The sequence below is a fragment of the Rutilus rutilus genome (assembly GCF_951802725.1).
Source record: "Rutilus rutilus genome assembly, chromosome: 7".
In the NCBI taxonomy this organism is placed as follows: Eukaryota; Metazoa; Chordata; class Actinopteri; order Cypriniformes; family Leuciscidae; genus Rutilus; species Rutilus rutilus.
Window position 1 is genome coordinate 21,659,913 of NC_140221.1, and position 21,213 is coordinate 21,681,125.

A 21,213-nucleotide genomic window follows, 5' to 3' on the forward strand; every position below is an offset into this window, starting at 1 on the left:
AGGGCGAAAAAGCTAGCTACATATTTCTCTGAGAATTTATTGGTATTACAACAATACAATGTGACATTACAATGCAGTACAATGCATCTGTGACATCAGGACCAGTAAGAACTTAACAAGATGGAAGAAGAGACACTGTTTTAGATGCTGTATATGGTGAGGAAGGAAACAAACTTTAGAGACAAGGTCAACACGCCTCAGATAGGAAACAAGATTTTGCTTGGGAAAAAAACATTCCTTCCAATGAGAAAGTAAATACGGTAGAAATCGGAAATCACAAGCCAATAAGGGAGAGTTTGGGAAGGTTATAAAGGCTAAATACCCAACTTAATGCACTCACGCAGACTTAATTAAAAGGCAAGTGAGATCATTTCAAATCTGTTTATTGTGTACAGCTTTAAGTGACTTGAACCATCAGATTGAAGCATTTAATCAGATTATAAATGTGTTGCACTAAATCTCATCATTGTTGCCTTTAAAATCTGTTGTTGTTTTCTATATTCCAGCAGGCCACTCACTGACCTGACCCTCTGCCCTTTTACAGTGACGTCTGGATGTTTACTTTATGCTCACAAATTCATAATGCTCTACATTCCTCTCACAACACTTGGCTTCCTGTCTTACTTTGTCTGCCTCTTTCCCACCCCCTCTCCTTCTCTTTTTGTCTTTCTTGTATTAGCACAAGGCTAATTTTACTCCATGATGGGTAGTCTGTGGCCCTGACACATTCTCTTGCTCCTTGTGACCAATAACACTGTCCGTCGCAGTTAGTGCAGCTGTTGTTGAACGGATCTTATTACTGCCCCGATGATTCTTATGAAACCATTCCTCAAATGCTGGATTTGTGTTTCCACATGGGTGTTCATGTATATGTAACAGCCTGTGGGCACACACAGTACAGAACATCCTGAGGATGTGTGTGAAATGGTGTCAGGTCAAAAATCCTTTTCCCTCTACAAAGCTTTCTTTCATCTCTGCATGTTTCTCACCATGTTCATCGATTTTTGGAAGACAATTCCCTACTGTCCCTCACTTCCTTTGCTTTCTCTGTTTCCCTCTCTCGCTTCTACTTGCTCTTCCGCTAACTCAATCCATTCAGCCTATCGCCTCGTATCCTTTACGTTTATTCAGAATGGCATTTCTTTTTTCTTTTTGCCTTGGTTTCTTTTAAGTCACCACAAAATGAATAAAAAAAGTTGTTATATAACAATGTATTTTGTTATATAATGTAATATCACTCCACTCTTACTGTGTGCTTTTGATTGTGTTATTCAATTACACAGACAGTGTATCCTACAAAGGGACCCACCAGCAGCACACAGGGCCTCTTGGCATTCATCTTCATTTTGCTGGCTCACTCCTCACCTATTTTCCACCTGGTTGAATACGACCTGCTGTGCCCCCTAGAACTGCCATCTGAAGTGGCTTAATGAATCTAAGAGCCTGTCTGTCATAGGCCTGGCTTCAGTCTAACTCGAGCAGGCACTAGGACTGTATGTGGTTCAACTAAATAAGACTGTGTGCAACAAAACAGGATTGATGAAAATGCTATTGACTTGGGTTACCATGTTACACAAGCATGGGGCAGTGATCATTATTAGTATTATCATTATTACAGGGTTGTTTGCTTTTGAGAAAGCCACCACCAGATAATGAAGGCTTTCCGCATCTAATGAGCAATAAATGACATTATAGACAGAAAATTAATGTTTTTTTGTTTGTCTCTTTGTCATTCAAATTCATCCCCTTGTTTCTGGTCATTTATAAAACTATTGAACCATAATGCCCCTGAACCCTTAAAGTCGGCATGAAACGGAAGTTGCGATAGTCTTAACTTCCCTATTGAGACGTACTGTATCCAAGCGAAACGGCTTCTCGAACAAGAAAACTGTAGGGCGGGACTTGATTTTGTCCATTAAAGGGACACTCCACCCATTTGCATTAAGCTTTGCATTGTTAGAAACCCAGTCATACTATTGAATGGTCGTGCAACACTCTCTCATTTTCCCCTGAGACGGGAGAAATCCGTTATTTACCTGTTACACTTCCTCCTACAATGACGCAAAAATCGTCATTTTGCGTCATTGTAGGAGGAAGTGTAAGAGGGGGGGATTTCTGTTGAGACTACAAGCACTAGTTCCTCATCTTTCCCAGGGGGCGGGACCCGCTCACGCTACAGACCTATTACAGATCAGTGGTTGGGACTTTACTCTCTGAAACTGAAAGCAATATCCTCCATCTTGTTTGAAGCTAAGCTAACAGGCGCTGTGGAGACAGATGTAAAGTTATGACAATAGCGGAGGAGAATGCTCAATATGATATAGAAGAAGAGGATTTCGGAAGTCTGATGCTTGAATCAGGTGTTTGTGGCTACCTTTACAAGCCGCATTATAGCAAAGAGCCGCCGAGGCAGAAGACCTGCCTGCCGCGGACGAGGAGCCCGGACTGGCTCGAGTTAGGGCGGACTGGTGGCGCCGGTGATCTCACTATGCAACTCATAGACTGTAAGATGCAACTACGAACACAGAGATAGAGTCCGTCTGCGGCAAAGAATTTCAACGATGACAATTTCTCCTGGACGAAATCTCTGAATCAGACGAGGACACGGATGTTTGTGTTGAGAACTATCCTAGTTTCGCACCACATATGTTCTGACTGAACATCCAGGTACCATGCAATAATTCACCTTTTGAAAGAAATACAAACGAGGAGTAATGAGTTCGCCAACTAACTAGACATTTTGTGTGAATGTGAAATGAATTTCAAGCTCTGGTGGTAGCTAGCCTTGTAGACGGAAGAGTGATTTCTCTTATAGGCAGATATGCGCTTTCTGGATTAGTGGGAGTGGCTTGCGGAGCTGTGCAATGTGGTGCATTGTGGGAGGAGTTGTCTTTCATACAAATGCGTCCTGAAGTTATTTTTTGTCTTTCCTCGGTCACGAAGGCACCAAATTCAAAATTTATTTCACATTTCGACTACATATATGACCCACTTTAAATAAAAAACAATGTTCAAATGGGTGGAATGCCCCTTTAAGAATTGGTTGGATGGTTGTGGTTTGCTATTGCTGTGATGTCATGTGAGTGACAGGTTGATCCCGCCCTCGCGCCAGTAAACACATCATCAGAGAAGAGAAGAGATGTCGCTGCAAGAGGGAGGGAAGTTATTTTGATTAAAGAGTGCCCATTAATTAAAAATGTTTTTGATTATGATGTGTATGGATAAATCATCATCATAATAAATAGTGCAATATTCCATAAAATTGTCCATTTTGATTTCATGGTGACTTTAATGCACTGTCCCATGAAGTCCTGCATATAAATAATTAGCCTGTTCAATGTTAATTAGCCCTTACAAATTTATACTATAGTGATGGTGGGGTGTTATCAGATGGTAATCAAAGATTACTAGCCATATATATACTGTACTTATAATGACTGGTCTTCAAACTGGGTTTCAGGGGCTAGAAAAATTGTGCAGGGGTGCATTCCAGAGAATAAAAAGGACTGGATTCAGCTTTTTGGAATCAGAAAGCAAAAGATTAGATGATTTATTAATCCACTAACAGCTAATACATTTTATTACAGTAAGAAATAATTGTCACTCTTAGCTTGCTCACTTTGGAGTGTTTTGTCTTTCCAGGTAAATACATTTTAATAATAATTCAATAGAAATAGGAAGTTTATAGTTAGGGTGGCATCAAAAAGTTTGAAACCCCCTGAGTAAATATGTGTCTAATCAAAGTATGAGTCTGCACATGTATCTTTAATCATGAAGCTCTTTGGCAACTTTGTCTCTTTGGGCTTTCGCTGCTTTATAAAGATTTAATTGCTTTAACCCACGTGCTGATCTGAACCATATTCCGCACTTGCTCCACTGAGGAGCGTTATACCGAGCACTCACTGCTATTGTTAGAGGGGTGATGTAATTCAACGTGGATTTGAGGACGGAAGATGGAGAAAGACAGAGATGACTGTGGTCCTGCAGCGCTTATACTGACAGCTTGGTTTTTATCTACGAGGGCACGCGGGATGTATTTGTATCATTGTTTGCATGCTATCTAGGAAAACTTGATATTTTTTCGATAAACCTTACACCGGACCGCGACTGTAAACCCACAGAAGTCAGCAGCACCACCGACGCCCCCTCTCCAGCCTCACTGGTTGGCTCTCACTCCACCGCGGCTCGTGTTGAGTTGACCCCCTCTGGACTAGAGAGAGAGAGAGAGAGAGAGAGAGAGAGAGAGCGGCTTGTGATGACAGCTGAGAGATGAGCTCGACCAGATGACCGTGTCAAACACCGACGGTCCCTAGCAAGCATTCTCTCCACCGCTGTGACAGAGCCACGTTTATTGCGGAGAAATGGACATTTGATCTCTTGATCACTTCAGAGTTGGAGCGAATGGGCTGGATTGCGTAAGACCGCGCGGTGATTTCGGAGTTCGAGCTTCTACGAGCGACTCTTCAAACATGAATAACACGAAGAATCCGCGAGTAAGTGATGACGTTACCCGCTGTGCACTTACAGATTTGATTTCTCGTTCTGATCACGATGGAATATTTTGCTTACTGTCAGGGTTTGTTTTATAAATATACCCCAGTTTGATAATGCATCTGTGGGTGTTATTATAATAATGCCCAGGTAGCGCTGCGCTATTGCGTGCAGGTGCGCGTGCAGCAGCAAGGTCAAATGCCCGCGCGCACTGAATACCTGCTGAGTAGCCTACATGAGATGATGCGCGGAGGAGGCCTGCTCTTTTCAGCCTGTATTAGACTATATTTTGCTTTTTTTGAGAGAGAGAGAGAGAGAGAGAGAGAGAGAGAAATTTTCTCTATTCTTGTTTTTAAAAAGTTGATAAACTTTTAATCCAATTATTTTTTAATTAAGATATTTATATCGGCCATAAAAAAGGGCTGTAAGTTTGTCAAAATAAGATGCGGCAACATGCATTGCCAAAAACAATAATGTCATTAAAATATTGGAATAACATTCCTATTAAATTGTATTAATGATTGCACAGCATGGATGGTTGTAGGAATTCATCTTGAAACAATGCTTCTACTGTACTGCAGTAACAGAACTCTGGGAGGGGATTATTTTCAGGAAAAAAATCAAAGTCAGGATGGGGCTTTGTGGGCCCATTGCTAAATTTTCACTTGCTTTCTTTTCTTAGAGTGTTTGTAATGGAAACAGAGAGCTAGTGTTGTAATCTACCATGCTATATACTGGTTCTGGCTGAGAAACTGTAAGTCTTCTTACACAGCTCATGGCTGAGAGAGCATTAGTTGTTAAACCTCTAACCTCGAGTCTAGTTGACGTGCAGGCATTTATAAGGTCTGTTTACGTAAACAGCACTGCCGAATATTCATGTTTGTGTAAACAAATCGCTCTTTTGGACCTATTTTCATTGAGTTAGTTGAACTGATTCACAAGATCAATCTCACAATTCTTTCACAAATCAATTCTGGAACCGGTCTGAACTGTTCTCGAGTCACCAAGACAAGTCTCTTTCAGATGTGTTTGATGTGTGAATTTTTTTATTTGGATCTTAATAAGGATTTGACTGATGGGATGAAAAGGAAGTTTAATAGCAAAATAGCAGAATTGTATTGTTGTTTAATGTAAATGCAGATATATTAGGCTCTAAATGACTTTTTTGAAACATTTTAGGTCATGTAATATGTTACGCTGGATGTCAGGGAGCATGTGATGATGTAAAAGAACCACTGAATTGCTTTTTGAAATGCACTGAACCAATTCCCGGAAATGAGTCAGACTTCCAGCACTCACTTCAGTTGTGGTGGGATTGCTTATTGTGTTACATTGTGTTACATCTCCTGTTAAATAGTTCCCCTTTTATCTCTCATATGTCTCAAAATGACCCATGATCTCTGCCACACTATATGACTTAAATTCTTAATTAGCACTCCCTTATCAAACCATTCAGAATCTTTCTTCTTTCTGTTTTGTGTCCACTTTTTTTTTTTCTCTTTTCATTGAGTCAATGTGTTGTGAGGGTTCAGTGTCAGGACCATGTTAAACCACTGGCGGTCTGATGCAGAAAAGGTCAGGTTTGAAGAGACGATTAGATGCAGAGACAGCTTGCTCTTTTCACTTTTAAGATTTTTGGATTGTTTTGAATCCTTTTGGTCGTGACTCTCGGTGTGGTGTTTTCTCTCAGGAATTGAATCAATAAAGATCAATGTGGGAATGTTTGGCGGCCTGTCATGATGTACAGGATTCAGTTTAGGCCCCCTATGCTGCTGCTGCAGTTGAATCATTACCGTCTAGTCTGACTGCATTTAGAGAATCAATATTTGCTGGAGAGATGCTGTTCCTTCTTCCCGATTGTCTACAGAGATGCAGCTACAACATATGAGAATTGCAGCTTGAGAAATCACAGCTTCCGACTGTAGATTTCAGGTTAGTTTCCCCTTTGATTTTGAGATAAAATTCGTCACATATTAAAATGAAGACGGCTGGGTATGTAACAGCCATAATTCTAATCGATTAAGCATTTGTTTTGGGAGAGTTGCTCAGCATAGCTTGAGCCATTTACTGTCAAGCAGAACTGTATAGTTTAGTTTTGACAGTGCCGTTTATCTTCACGGACCAGAGAATGACGAGATGGAACAGAGATGAAGAGATGGACAAGAGGATTTTTTTCACCTTTAGAGGCTTGGCTTGTATGGCTGAGTGAAGCAGTGCTCTTACTGTCTTTTATGTGGCTGCCAGTCTGAGAGGTTGAAATGCTGGCCTGTTTATCACACTGGAGCACTGCAGAATTCTCAGCTTCACTCACACTCACATTGCCCATATGGAAGTGTGTGTTCACGAGTGCTTGCTCATGTGTTTGCATGTGCACAGTGCAATCAGTTTGTTGCTGTAACAGTTTTAAGGTCTATACACACCAAAAGCTTAACAAAAAGAGTGAATCATCAAACCATAGAAAAAAGCAAAGATCTGCTATTGGTGATATGTAAAAAATACTTTTGCGTATCACATAGGGTTTTACTATATTTGATTTTGTATTTGTTTATTTTTAAACAAACAAGATCCATTGTAGCTGATTCAATTCAAAAAATATTTAATAAGAGTAAAAATGTTGATAAAAATAATCAAGGCATGATTTTATTTTAAATACCAAGAAGAATAACAATTTACTAAAACTTTTTATTTTATGAAAATGTCATTCAACATTTTTGAATCTATTAATTATGGTGGCCCAGTAGTGCACAACACAACGAAATTTAAAAAGCAAACGTATGTTCACAACACAACGAAATGAATCCACATCACAACAGAAATGAGCCACAACACAACGGAAATGCTCCCGACCACTAGAGGGCTCTCGCAGCGCGATACAGTTAGTTTTCCTTGCCATTGTTCTATAGAGTCGGCAGTCTTAAGATATCAATGTCACGATTTGTTTTAACAGTATGTAACCATTGTATATCGACATAACATATTACTTCAAAATCACCTTATAGCTGCGTATTTATACTCGAGAATGCTTTGACCCGCTTCCACAGCGCATGATCCCTAAGTGGCAATACCACCAAGTGGTTAAAACGTATAATTTATTATAATATAATTTGATAAATAAATAAAAAAAAAACATTTGGTGAATTGCAGAATTACAGGAAGGTATTGGCACAATTTCACCTGTAGTAAGTCAGTCTGGTAGCCTGGCAAGCCAGACGTACATCAAGATGTTTAGTCTGGCAACTCACCATAGACACGGTCAATCTGATGGGCGGGATAAACGGCTGTCTTTCAAATTCACTCTGCACACAATAGGACAGCGCTTCAACCAACCAGAGCGTTTTCCCAACAGCGGAGCTTAGTTGATAGATTCAACTTTTAAATCTGGCCGACAAAACTACGAACACATCTTCCTTTTTTTAAGAATGACTTAAGTGCCGTTCTTTGTTCTTTTCTCAAAGAAAAACTTAACTCCAACTCCTCCAGAGTTGCGGCCAAAGCCGATTCGAAAGACCGCTGTTCTCCATCCGCAGCTGCCATTCTTTGTTTTCAAGTGGCAGGGAGCCGTCGCAACTCTGTCGTCATATGTTAAGCCCGCCCCCGCCTACTCTATACACGACGTGATTGGCCTGACCCAATTTAGGTTTTTGCAGCAAAAAGGTCTATTGAGAGTTGCTAGACCCACCCTGGCTGCAAAATAATTTTGCTGCCGCTAGGGTGCGTCTAGATTTCTAGGCTATCAGTCTGGTTATTAGGAACTACAACCTTTGAAACATGAAAAAAAATAAAAAAAACTTTTTTAGATTACAGATTTTTTTTTTCCTAAAAATAATTGTTTACTGTAAATACGTGAAGGGAGGTATAAAAAAAATCCAAATCTTTGGATTTTGAACATGTCTGTTTTTGAATGTTAAAATTCTATTTAATTAACCCTCTACTGCATGCATTTTGATGGCACATGCTAAAAATGATTCCACATCATTTCTTGGCTCATTTGGGAACATTTTATTGATTTATTGAAAAATGTTCCTCCCCCAACCCCCCCCCACCCCAAAATATTTTTTTGTTGCCTTAGGGCAACGTTGTGCAACAATGGTAAAGAATCATAGAGAAAATTATCATTATACAATTCTCAGAGAGCAATACAAAAATCTAAAAATGTCAAGAAATCATTTGTGAAATGAACTTTCCTCACTACAAAATATTCCACGGTCAACTGTTAGTGGTATTATAACAAAGTGGAAGCAATTGGGAACAACAGCAACTAGGCCACAAAGTGGGGTCAGTGCATGCTGAGGCGCACAGAAGTCGCCAACTTTCTGCGGACTCAATAGCTACAGACCTCCAAACTTTGTAGAGAGCTTCATGGAATGGGTTTCCAGCTGCTTCCAAGCCTTACATCACCAAGTGCAATGCAAAGCGTGGGATGCAGTGGTGTAAAGCACGCCGCCACTGGACTCTGGAGTGACCAATCACCCTTCTCTGACTGGCAATCCAATGGACGAGTCTGGGTTTGGCGGTTGCCAGGAAAACTGTACTTGCCTGACTGCATTGTGCCAAGTGTAAAGTTTTGTAGAGGGGGGATTATGGTGTGGGGTTGTTTGGTGGAGGGGGGATTATGGTGTGTGGTTGTTTTTCAGGGGCGTTGCCCCTTAGGTCCAGTGAAAGGAACTCCTAATGCTTTAGCATACCAAGACAATTTGGACAATTTCATGCTCCCAACTTTGTGGGAACAGTTTGTAGATGGCCCCTTTCTGTTCTAACATGACTGCGCACCAGTTCTGACCTCAACCTGATAGAACACCTTTGGGATGAATTAGAACAGTGACTGCAAGCCATCTTGATAAATAAATCCTCTCCACCAATAAGCTGGTGTTATTACATTATTTGCCATTGTGAGGTATTGTCCAAGACATCCTTGAAAAGTACCCCCAATATCGCACAACGTTGCCCTGAGGCAACAAAAAGAAAAACTGAATTTGTGAACATGCAAAATAAAATAAAAACTTCACAAAACCTGCCAAAAGGCTTCTCTACACCTTCATACACACACACATACTTTTTTATGTACAGTTCATGTCATTTTAAATAAGATTACTAAAGCAAATAATCTTGCTTTCATCTCACACCATGTGCTCCTGTGACCATGTGTCAGAAAAGGACGTCCCGCCTTCAAATGGTGCTTGATAGTGACTCCCAAACCTTATTGGACTGTTCTTTGATACTTTTTCAAACATTCTAATTGGTTGCAATCATTTAAAGAAAAATGTACTGAACATAGGGCTTAAGAAAACTTTCCGTTGCTTAGGGGCAACGCTATGCAGTAGAGGGTTAATACAAATTATACGTTAGGAATTGGCAGACGTTCCCTTAGGATTCCGCATTAGGAATGCGCTGTGGTAGCGCGTCAAAGCATTCTAGATCTACCGGCAAATGCCACCCTAAAAGAAAGCCTTGCCACCCCTGCTGCCACCCCAGTTGGCAGCAACGAATTAAAAGTTATGGCCAATTTAACTGATTAAATTCAGTATATATACGTCTGCCATATGTTGCCACCCCTCAAAATTTCCTCTAGATCCGCCCCTTAGACTATAAATATGCAGCTATAATGCAAGTAGGTGATTTTGAATTAATAAATGTCAATATTCAATGGTTAGCCATATTGTTAAAACTAATCGTGGTGTTGATGTATTTTTAGACTGCTGACTCTATAGAACAATGGCATGGAAAACTAACTTTACCACGCTCCAAAAGCTCTCTAGTGGTCGGGAGCATTTCCGTTGTGTTGCGGCTTTATTTTGTTGTGTTGTGGCTTTATTTTGTTGTGTTGTGGCTTTATTTTGTTGTGTTGTGGCTTTATTTTGTTGTGCTGTGGTTTTATTTTGTTGTGTTGCAGCTTTATTTCATTGTGTTGTGGCTTATTTCCGTTGTGTTGTGAACTTATGTTTGCTTTTTTAAATTTCGGTGTGTTGTGCACTACTGGGCCACCATAAATAATAAACAAAGACTGTTTCAACTGATTCACAGAAATGAATCAGACTTGCTTATGTTACCTGCAGGCTTAACCCTAACACTAGTTATATAATAAATGCTCTTTATGTGTGTGTATATTGTCAGGGTGGCACATTCTCAGAAAAGGCAGAGATTTATTGTGTTTGTGAAGTATAATTATATATGAGTTATTAAATATGCATGTGTCAAAGCTGTGTTTTCATACTTAAGTATGAAAGCAGCATTAGTGGGAGAGAGGGCAGTGTGTGGGCTTCGTGTGTGTTTGTGTGTGTGGGTTCTTAATGTGCATTGTTGTTTGTGTGTGTCAGTGGCTCTGTGTGCTTTATCTGGAGGTGGTTGCTTAGTGCATATGGGGGTCCACACTCAAAACACCAAAATCCCACACAAGCAGCCTATTTTATGTGTTTATATAAAGCGTGTTCCTCATGGGGTCTTTTGCTTTATAGCTAAAGTGCTGAGCTGGTATTTCAGGTTACATGCTGACTGTAAGTGACCACTAGAGCACAGACACACTTATTAAAGGGATAGTTCACCCAAAAATGAAAATTACCCCATGATTTACTCACCTTCAAGCCATCATAGGTGTAAATGAGATTCTTCTTTCAGACAAATACAATTGGAGTTAAAATGTTTTTGTTTTTTTTCAACAAAAAAATGTCCTGGCTAATCCAAGCTTTATAATGGCAGTGAATTGGAGCACAAAATCTGAAGCCCAAAAAAGTGCATCCATCCATTATAAAAGTAATCCACATGGCTCTGGGGGGTTAATAAAGACCTTCTGAAGTGAAGCGATGCGTTTGTGTAATACAAATATCCATATTTATAACATTATCGACTAAAATATCTAGCTTCTGGCAGACGGCCAAGCAAGTCGATTTACGCCAAAAGAGTAACACTTGACGATGTATGACGTAGGATGTAGGAATAGCGTAAGCTTTGACGCCTCTCGTGGTTCAAACAAATAGGGCTGGGCAACAAACTCTAAGCTCCTCCAGCATCTCTCTTTAAAAAAAAATCTCGTTTTAGACTTCTAATTCGTGACTGTTTTTTTTTTTTTTTTTACTATCCTGTATAGTAAAAAAAATCCTATTCGTCAATGCGTCATGCATCAGGTCAAGGGTTACGCTTTCACCGTAAAACGATGCGTATGGCCGGTTGTCGGAAGTTAGTTATTTTAATTGATAAAGTTATAAATAAGAGCCGTGTGGATTACTTTTATAATGGATGGAGGCACTTTATTGAGCTTCAAATTTTGTGCTTCCATTCACTGCCATTATAAAGCTTGGATTAGCCAGGACATTTTTTTATATAACTCTGATTGTATTTGTCTGAAAGAAGAATGTCATATACACCTAGGATGGCTTGAGGGTGAGTAAATCTTGCTCCTGTTAGTAAATCTTTGGTCCTGTTAGATCTAAGTGCTGCTTTTGATTTAGTCGACCACAACATCCTTCTGTCACGCTTGGAGTCTTGTGTAGGACTTCGTGGTTCTGTTTTGCAATGGTTTCACTCTTACCTGTCAGATAGATGTTTTACTGTTCATTTGGGACAATACTTATCCACTAACAAACATCTTGGTTGTGGTGTTCCTCAGGGATCAATCCTTGGGCCTGTGTTGTTTTCTCTGTATCTGCTCCCCGTGGCCGCTATTTTTAAAAAGCATGGTGTCTCTTTTCATCTATATGCCGACGATACACAGCTCTACCTGCCCTTGCAACGCAATAATAATTATACTCTTCAGCCATTATTAGATTGTCTAAACGAACTTAAACTTAAATGAAAATAAATCTGAGTTTATTATTTTCGGCCCCAAGGAAAACTGTGTTTTTGATTTTGATCTGGGCTTTCTCTCCCCTTATAACACAAAGTGTGCCAGAAATTTGGGCTTCCTTTTTGACTCCAGTTTAAAGTTTGATAAACAGATTTCAGCTGTTGTCAAGTCATGCTTTTACCAACTTCGCCTTCTCAGTAAAGTAAAGCCGATTTTAACACTCTGTAGTTTGTCTTCCTGGATTTTTCTTTTATTCTATTGAGTGCCTTTTTGTCTTGTCTGGTATTTATGTATGTATAGTGGTTTTATTTTTGTGTCTCTTTTATTCCTTGTAAAGCACTTTGGTCAACTTCGGTTGTGTTTTAAATGTGCTCTATAAATAAATGATTGATTGATTGATAAATCATTTTTGGGAGAACTATCCCTTTAAGCTTACTTATTAGAGATTTACAACAAGTGTGTGAATAAGTATTCATTTATAAAGAACATTGTTGAATCTGACCAGTGCTAAAATGTGCATTATCTTGGGTTTATTAGTGCAAACGACACTAATAAACCCAAGATAATGCACATTATGCACACGCATAGATCATATATGTACACTGAAGAAATTGAACAAAACGCATAAGCCAGTGGTTCTCAACCTTTTTGACTCTTAAAGGGTAACTCTCACCAAAATTTAACCTAGGCTCTTTTTGTTAATCTGCCCGAGTCAAACTTTTGTTTAAAAGCATAGTTCGAATGGAAACGCCACTTTTAAGATTGACCATATTTTCGTTTTAGTTAAAAAAAAATAAGTGTCTTTTGAATGGGAGTGCATGGGGCACTTCTATGATAGCATCAAAATCGCTATTTTTAAAACACTAAGGCGGCTCGACACAACATAAAACTGTGTTTGAAGTATCACCAGGGGCTCTACACATGAACTTGAGCATTGATTACATTGTTTGTGTACACAAAGTTTACTAAAAAGAAAGGTTTTGTACGACTCACTTTATCAGTTAGTGTTTCTGGTGGCTGGAATTTTGTCAGTCAAAAGTACTCGATCTCCGAATGCAACGTAACATGAGGAGAGTAAAGATGGAAAGCTCCTAAAGCTTGTTTCCATATAAATTCACGGATAATTTTTTATCCAAGTTATCATGCTTTTCATTGAAATTACAAGTTCATGACATTTCCTCATATGGAGTCAGTTCATTACGTTGCATTCGGAGATCGACTGCTTTTGACTGACAGGCTCCCCACTGTCCAAGATAGTATTCAACAATATATGTAGGCTAAGATATTTCCTCTGGCACTTCTGTTGTAATGATGACAATGCTGCTTGTTTTAATTTTTTTTTACAGAAAAATTAAGTTTCAATAGATTTGATTTACTGCTGCTAACTGTACTGTCTTCTATTCTAAAAGTGGTTGTTTAGTGGACAAATTACAGCTTGTGCTGCGTTTGCGTTGCCTTTTTTGATTATGAGAAGTGTGCTGTGATTTAATAAGTAATTGAACAATTTTCATTTTCCAGCTAGTAAAACTGGCCTAAATAGACCAGAATATCAAAGATTGGGGGTTAGCCTGTTTTGATCTGGGACAATAAGCAACCACTTAGCAACACTCTAAGAACTTGTAAGAATCTTAGCAACTGCCTTATTCACAAAAAATGATTTGATTTGTTAATGCTCTGCTAATTTTATTTAAAAGATGGTTTTGGGTGCATTTTCTATTCACATGATAATGGCGGAGGTCAATGATCAAATGATAATCAGAAGATAATTGACCAGACGAGCACTTTTTCTGCATTTTAAACCGCATAAAAACATTAATCTGCCAGGATGCAGTCTCAGCAATATATGCAAGATCACGATTGTCCACAATCTAGCAATGAGAGGGGGATTTTGTGCCTCTGTCCGATTTGCATAACTCCGTTAGTGAATCGGGTGCTAAAACAATGCAGTCAGGGCAAGCAAATAAGCACTATCGGCAGGTGCTCTTCACTATAAGTCAGTGGTTCTCAAACTTTTATTTGGAGAAGGAGAACACACAGACCACACTGAGACCAGCATTTTTGCTAATTTTTCATGCTGCTTTCTGTGGATGTTTTTGACCTACCAAAACTATATGTGTGTTACTAGAGCACATCTTAACAGACAGAACTGGTGCAGATGCACTATATGTCTTAAAATATCTCTTCTTCTTCCCTCATTTCCCCCCTCAAGTCACACTTACCCTGTTTTCTTCCAACTTGATAAATTTAGTATCCCTTCAATGGCCTTAATGGTATTTTCTGTTTCCATCACTCCCCTTTTTCAGTTTGTTTGATTTGCTTCCATCTTTCTCTGTTTTGTCCCAGTTTTATTATTTCCTCTTTTTTCCTGTTTTCAAACTTTCCCAGTCCTGCTGTGAGTTGCTCTCGGCGTGCGTGAGAAAGATCTCAGAGAAATGCAAGTCTGTCTATTTGTGTATTTCCATGTGTAAGAAATCTGTTGCCTCTCCATCCATCTAGTGCTGTTATTTCCAGATTGTGTGTGAACAGAAATTGAATAAATCTATATTTGCTATTGCCAAGATTTTTAAATGTGCGTTTTTTGCTCCATCGTTGGAAAAGTTTTAAACGTAAATTAAAGGTATTTTTGAAAAATATTTCAAATGTGCTGTGATAGGCTCAAGCATCCCCACAACCCTACATAAGACTAGCAGTTTGGAACATGGATGGATGTTTAAAATGATGTACTCTCACATAAGTTTTATTATACATGGGGGCCGCCATGTTGAGATCATTTGACCTGAATACTACTGTCTTTCGGTCTCGATAACTGGAAAGTGTTATTGGACATTTTCGATCACTGAATAATTTAATCAGGGCTGGGAGTGTAATTGATAAGAAAATGTTTGTTTTGCATGATTCTGCAGCCGCACCATTAGGTGTCTGAGACGGCTGCCATGTTGGCTTGCGTAATAAAGTGCACCCTCAAAGGTATGTGGATTGTACATTGAATGTCTTATCATGCAATGTGCATTAGAAATGCACTAGAACAACATTCCTGCAAACAGCACACAAGCTGCACACAGACTCTTTATTGATTACTTGTATTAGTGTAGTTTTACAGTGACTGCTCGTCCATACTTCTAGAACATAAACAGACGGAGAAGATAAGGGAAAGGCAACAGATGGGAGGGAGGGAGCAAGCGAGCAATACTGAAACAGGTTTTTTTTTCTGCACACTAGCCCTCAGAATGACAAAATGATGCTGTGCTTGAATTTTCATTCAGCTCTGAGCTGGTTGACTAATGGCCTCTCTCGTTCGCTAACTCCCTGATTGATGATTGCTTATGCATACTCTCCTCTTTGCAATCATCTTCCAAGTAAAACTAAAGATTAGAGGAGTAAACAAAAAACAAAATCTGCAGATTTCTTCTCATGGTCCACCTATCCCCAGGTCAGTTTGATACAGTCATAATCATACAATAAGTGAATGACAGGACAATGCTTTATGTGCTAAAGAGGATTTAGTGCGTGTCATTGAGGATTGAAATGAATGAGTGTTAGTGGAATGACGTGAGATGGATTTTGAATGACTCGTGCTTAAGTTTGATGTTCATAACATTCATACAAGTTCTTATGAATGAGCTGGTCATTGGTTGGTTGTTACCGCTTAGGAGTTTGGCCTCAGTAAGATTATTTTCTTTTAAAGCAGCGCTATGCAGTTTTGGCAATTTCTTCGCTTTTTGCTCGCGGGTTTCTCTATAGAGCTAGCCCTACAGCTCCGGAATTGATATTTGAAAACTCGTTGGCGACTCTCCCCCCTTCCCATCTTCTCTCTCTGGTCATGTGCATTTGTTTTCAAAGAAGCCGGCGAACGCACCGAGCCATGTCCACTGAGGAATGTATGATACACAGAGAAGGCTAGCATATAAATGTTTAGATAGTGTATGTGTGCAGTGCCGTAAAGCAATTTGTTACATCGTGAGACCTGATATCATGCGATACTTCCTGACGCTAGGGGGGTGCAAGAAGACCACCATTCAACCTGAAAAAAGTCATATAACCATTCCAATGACTCCAAAGCTGTTCAGTTAAGGTAAATTAAGCTAAAAAAAACCCTGCATAGTTCATACTCTATTTTATAGTAGTTCATAGTTCATACTCAAATTAATACTCTTGTCTACAACAAATGTATAATACTTATAAATAATACTTAATACTCTTGTCTACAAATTTGTCTACAACAAATCAGCATATTAGAAGGATTTCTGAAGGATCATGTGATCCTTGATCACTATCACAGGAATAAATATATTAAAATAGTAATAATATTTTAGAATATTACTGTTTTTACTGTAATTTTTAATTAATAATAAATGCAGCCTATAAATGTAAGTAATAAATGTAGCCTTGCTGAGAATAAAGGCCCTGACTCACCTAGCCACTAGTCGGACCCCGCTGGGGGCTTTTTGACCAATTGCACATAGTGAATTGGTGTCCATCAGCTTCCACCGGCGTCCCTTGCAGTTGGTGAAAGAGAGAGACCTCTGATTGGCTGTTCAGCTTAGTATCGCGATGTCAGCTTACTGAATAAAAGCGAAAAATGAAAGATAGCAAAGAAGTCAAGACAGCACAGACAGAGGGCTGTTCTAATTTTGTCATCTTGAGCATTCCAAATCCAATGCGCATTTATTTTCATAACATTAGCCGCCTGGAATGAAGAAAGTGAGCCGCATGATTTACATATTCAAAATGGTAGATAAGCGCTGTATATATCTGCAATCCTAAAAAAATTATTCCTGCTGATATAGACAGTTATTTTACACTCAAGTGCAGAACACACATGCTAGTTGACAGTCGCCTGTAGTCCTTTTGGTGTGTTTAAGCGCAGATTTTTGGCTGTGTGTCATGTCCTTATAGTCCGCCAGTAGTCAATAATTGTATCCCTTAAAACTCATCTTTGATCACCAAAATGACATATTTAAACGTATTTTCCTTGAAAAATAATGAAATGCCTTAAAATAGCTTGAATGTAACTCTACACCCTTACCTCATTTAGTATGCAGTTAGCCCCGCCTCCACTCACTCATTGAGGTTACAAGGTATTTCGTGACATCAGAAACACCAGCGATTTCAAACCGCGTTTTTGAGACTGTCTTTGGTTCACTGCAGTTTTAAGGAGAAAATACTAGTAATTTTTTTGAATTATGCATTTGTACATGGTTTGTCTTAAAGCATATTAAAAAACAGCACATAGACATTATAAACAACATTTAAAAGCTTGATTTTCACCAAAGGGGGAATTTAAGAGACTTCTTTTAAAAAAGAAAAATATTATTGACCCCAAACTTACGAACATGTTTAGCCACCATTAGCTGGAGTGTGAACCCTGTATCCACTTCTTGAAAAGTCATCCATCTTTCTCTGGTCAGGTGGGCTCATGCCAGCCGAGTTTGTGTGCTCAGCAGGGTCAGAGCAGTTAATCCCGCTTGCAGACCTGCACTTTAATAGACATGCTAATGAAGAGCTCTGTCATAAGGTACACCAGTCACACAGCTGCGTTTATGCATTAATTAATGAGTCAATAGTAATAGTGTATTGGGAAAACCATAACAAAGGGCTTCACTGCTTTGTCACAACACTTGCTTTTAGCATCAAATGCAAAATTACATTATCTTAGTGAATGAGTTGAAGCTTGAACTTCTCTTTTAGCCGCAAAGAGCAGCAACTGTGAGTGTACAAAGCAGACTGATGTTGATTCTACAGGGGGTCTTTCTGCTGTTCAAGCTCTCTATGTGCACACACACCCTTACTCTCACACTTAATCTTAATGAGGCACAACAGCTCAGTTGCACACAGTCTGAGAAAATGTTCAACAAAAAAGCACACACACAGAGAGGGGAGGAGGGGGAGGAGGAGGGGGAGGGGGGGTTAAGGTGATTACAGTAATAAACTCCTGGCACTGCTGATTTGTGGAGCCATACATTAAGTTTGTTGGTCATTTTGGAGGTCCAAGGATGTCTATAATATCTGGAAAAATGTAGCAGCTGCAATAATCTGGAACTACGCGATTTGAAATCTGCTGTCTTTAGCTTATGGGTGTTCAGTTCTGGGCACATTTGTTTTTGATCATCAGCTGAGCTGTAAATGACCTGTGACTATCCCTTACTCTCAATGGAGAAAAATACCCACAGAGTGTGCAGTCTTAAAGGGGTCATATAATGGTACATGCACTTTTGCAAGTTGATTGTACTGAAATGTGTGTTGGCAGTGCCTGTACACAACCATCATAAAATGATAAAAATCCATCCAGTGTTTTTTTTTTTTATCTCCTTATATGTTTTCCCCTCTCTCAAATCAAGCCGTTGAGATCAAACCCCTCCCACGATTGTTGATTGACAGCAGCGTTTCAACACAGACCCGTCCTCACTCGTGAGCGAGCTGTCTGTCATCATAGTCCGCGCAGCAGCAATGCTTTCATGTTTGCGCGAATCATTTCACCAGACTGCTTTATAAACGAGAACATTAAAAAAGGTATTAGCTCCTGTCTGAGTATGTGTTGTTTATGTGCCTAATGACTGTCATAGTCTCACAGACTGGTTATTTTTTAAACAGATTAGTAAAATGTTAGTGCTTCAGCCCTGACAGTTGTACCTAACACTGCATAGATAACGTTACGCATCACTGACGAGCCTACATTTACCGGAAAAAAGTTTTTCATGACCATTAGCTGTAACATCAATCTTTCAATGAACTAACGTATACATCAGTAAACGCATAGCGTTCGTATCTCACTACTCTACCCTGCCAGCACACACAAAGATAGATCAAAGTGACATTACGTTAACCAACCATTCAGAAACGTCCTGTTTTCCAACTCCGGTTCAAATTGATACGGTTGCAAAGTGTCCTCAGAGACTCCCGCTGCCATTCTTCAAAATATAACGTTACACTCAACTGTTGTCAAGGCAAAACTCCACGTGTGTTGTTGTGGCAAAACGCCCACAGAACAGAGGGGCGGGGTGAGCAAAGCTCATTATCATTTAAAGACACATGCACTTAAATGGCGTGCTGAAAACAGAGCTGTTTTTGACCAGGTAAAATTAGTGTTTTCTTACAATACTAATGAGAATTTTTAATTAAAGTATATTACAAACTTTTAATTTAGACCCTAAAGAATCATATTAGCTTGTACAAAAATGGCATTATATGACCCCTTTAAAGCAGGCGTAAACAGGGTCATGCTAACCAGCCAAATGTGACCTCTTGGTGGGGTCAATAAATTAGATCATTTTAGTGCACCACCTATAGTTAATCTGTTTGTCAGTTATTGTTGATCTGGATTGCCTTCTACATCTATGGTGTAAACACTATGATCTAATAGCTTCATACGTACCTTTATCTACCAAAAGCTGCTACATGCATAGTTAATGTACCGTAACGGAAAGTGAGGTCAAGTCATACAGAATCATATACATCTGCAATCATGCATCTCAGGCATTCATCAAAGTCAAATCAGTGTGAAGGAGAATAAAAGCTGAGCTCTGTTGCATTTTAATGCAGTACGTTCACGGCAAGAGCTGACATTTAAAGGGGACATGTCATGGAACAAGAACAAAACAAGATTTTACTTGCTATTTTTAAATAAGAGTTCAGTGTATGTACACGTATAGTCATTCACAACACAAAGAACTCTTTCTAGTCCACACCATAATCATGGTATTGATTTCTGAACCATGAGCACCTATCATCAGTATCAACACCTATTTAGTATTCAGTTAATAAACTGTGCAAACTTTACAGCCATAACAGATGTGGGTTATATAAAGAAGTTTTAAAGGTACAGTAGCGAAATAGACTGTTTACGCCTAAAGCCAGGGTCACACTAGACTTTGACCATGTAAAATTTCTTCAGACACTGCAAAGGTCGTGATATGACGTCACGCTCTGCTGCATCTTTTTTATTAACATTAATTCAATATATAACAAATAGCAATACACTCGAAATGTAAAAAATATGCAATCTAGACTTTACTGCAAAAATATCATTCTTTTAATTCAGCCAAAAGGATGTATCGATCTTCTACTGGTCACACGTCTTCATGTGATGCGAATTCACAGGTCAGAGTTCACCAAACTTAAACTTTGGAACGCAGTGAAATGCGAAAATTTGCATGCGTATGAATGGAAGTCAATGGAATGAAACTTGTAGTGTGACCGCCCCTTAAGGATCAGTGATCACTTTTTTTCTCCTGGCCAGTCGTGACTCGTAAAGTAATGCAGAAGTATAGAATAGTGTACATATTGTAATAAAATTCAGTTTGAATACACAGTTTGTATACTGTAGCTAAACGCATCTACATTAGTGTTTATCTGGTGTAAACCTGATACCTAAACTGGTCCTCCAAGGTCACTGCTTCCACTTTTTATTACGGCTCTATACTTAGAGCAGCCAGAGGTGCTTAATGCCAATTAGCTGGCTTGAGCTGATTAGAGACCAGTCCCACACACGGCCTTCAACAGCATCAGAGTCTGAGATTAACAGCCATAAGGGAATATAGATCAGCCCTAAGTGTGTCACTGAAGCATGCAGACCCCCCACACACCTTTTACCTCCACTAGCCCAGAAACTGAGCCTGTAAGGGGTTTAGCAGGGATCTCTAGAGCCGGGACGTTACCTGACTGAAGAAGGGCAGCGAGTGTCAGGCCTGAGGTGAACATGCTGTGTTTGGGTGTGGAGAGAGGATCAGTGGCTGTCGCAAATGGAGGATCCCTGGAGAGAATCTGTGTGCCTGTGGATGGTTTGCCCATGTTTTTGTACAATATACAGTGAATACTGAGCAAATCCATTTGATTCATGTCAGTGGTTAAAGCAGAGTGTATGGTTCCATGGCTAATGGTTTAACTCCTTTTTTTAAGTTGTATGTTTTATCTACTATAATTAATGCATTATAATTATTACGGTCATG

The 21,213-nt window shown here is 39.3% G+C and overlaps 1 protein-coding gene across 5 annotated transcripts in view; it reads left to right on the forward strand.

Moving 5' to 3' along the window:
• The window catches only part of rtkna (rhotekin a), an 82,779-nt gene that overhangs the window by 34,989 nt on the left and 26,577 nt on the right, over nucleotides 1–21,213 (forward strand). The window contains exon 1 of one of the 5 annotated variants that reach the window (XM_084415243.1): nucleotides 4,214–4,493. The exons of 3 other annotated variants lie outside the window; for them this stretch is intronic. In XM_084415243.1, coding sequence (XP_084271369.1) covers nucleotides 4,470–4,493 — 24 coding nt within the window. In that variant the 5' untranslated portion in view covers nucleotides 4,214–4,469. Of the gene's footprint in view, nucleotides 1–4,213; nucleotides 4,494–21,213 lie in introns of those variants that run through there. One more of the 5 variants, XM_084415241.1, reaches the window with a different exon arrangement.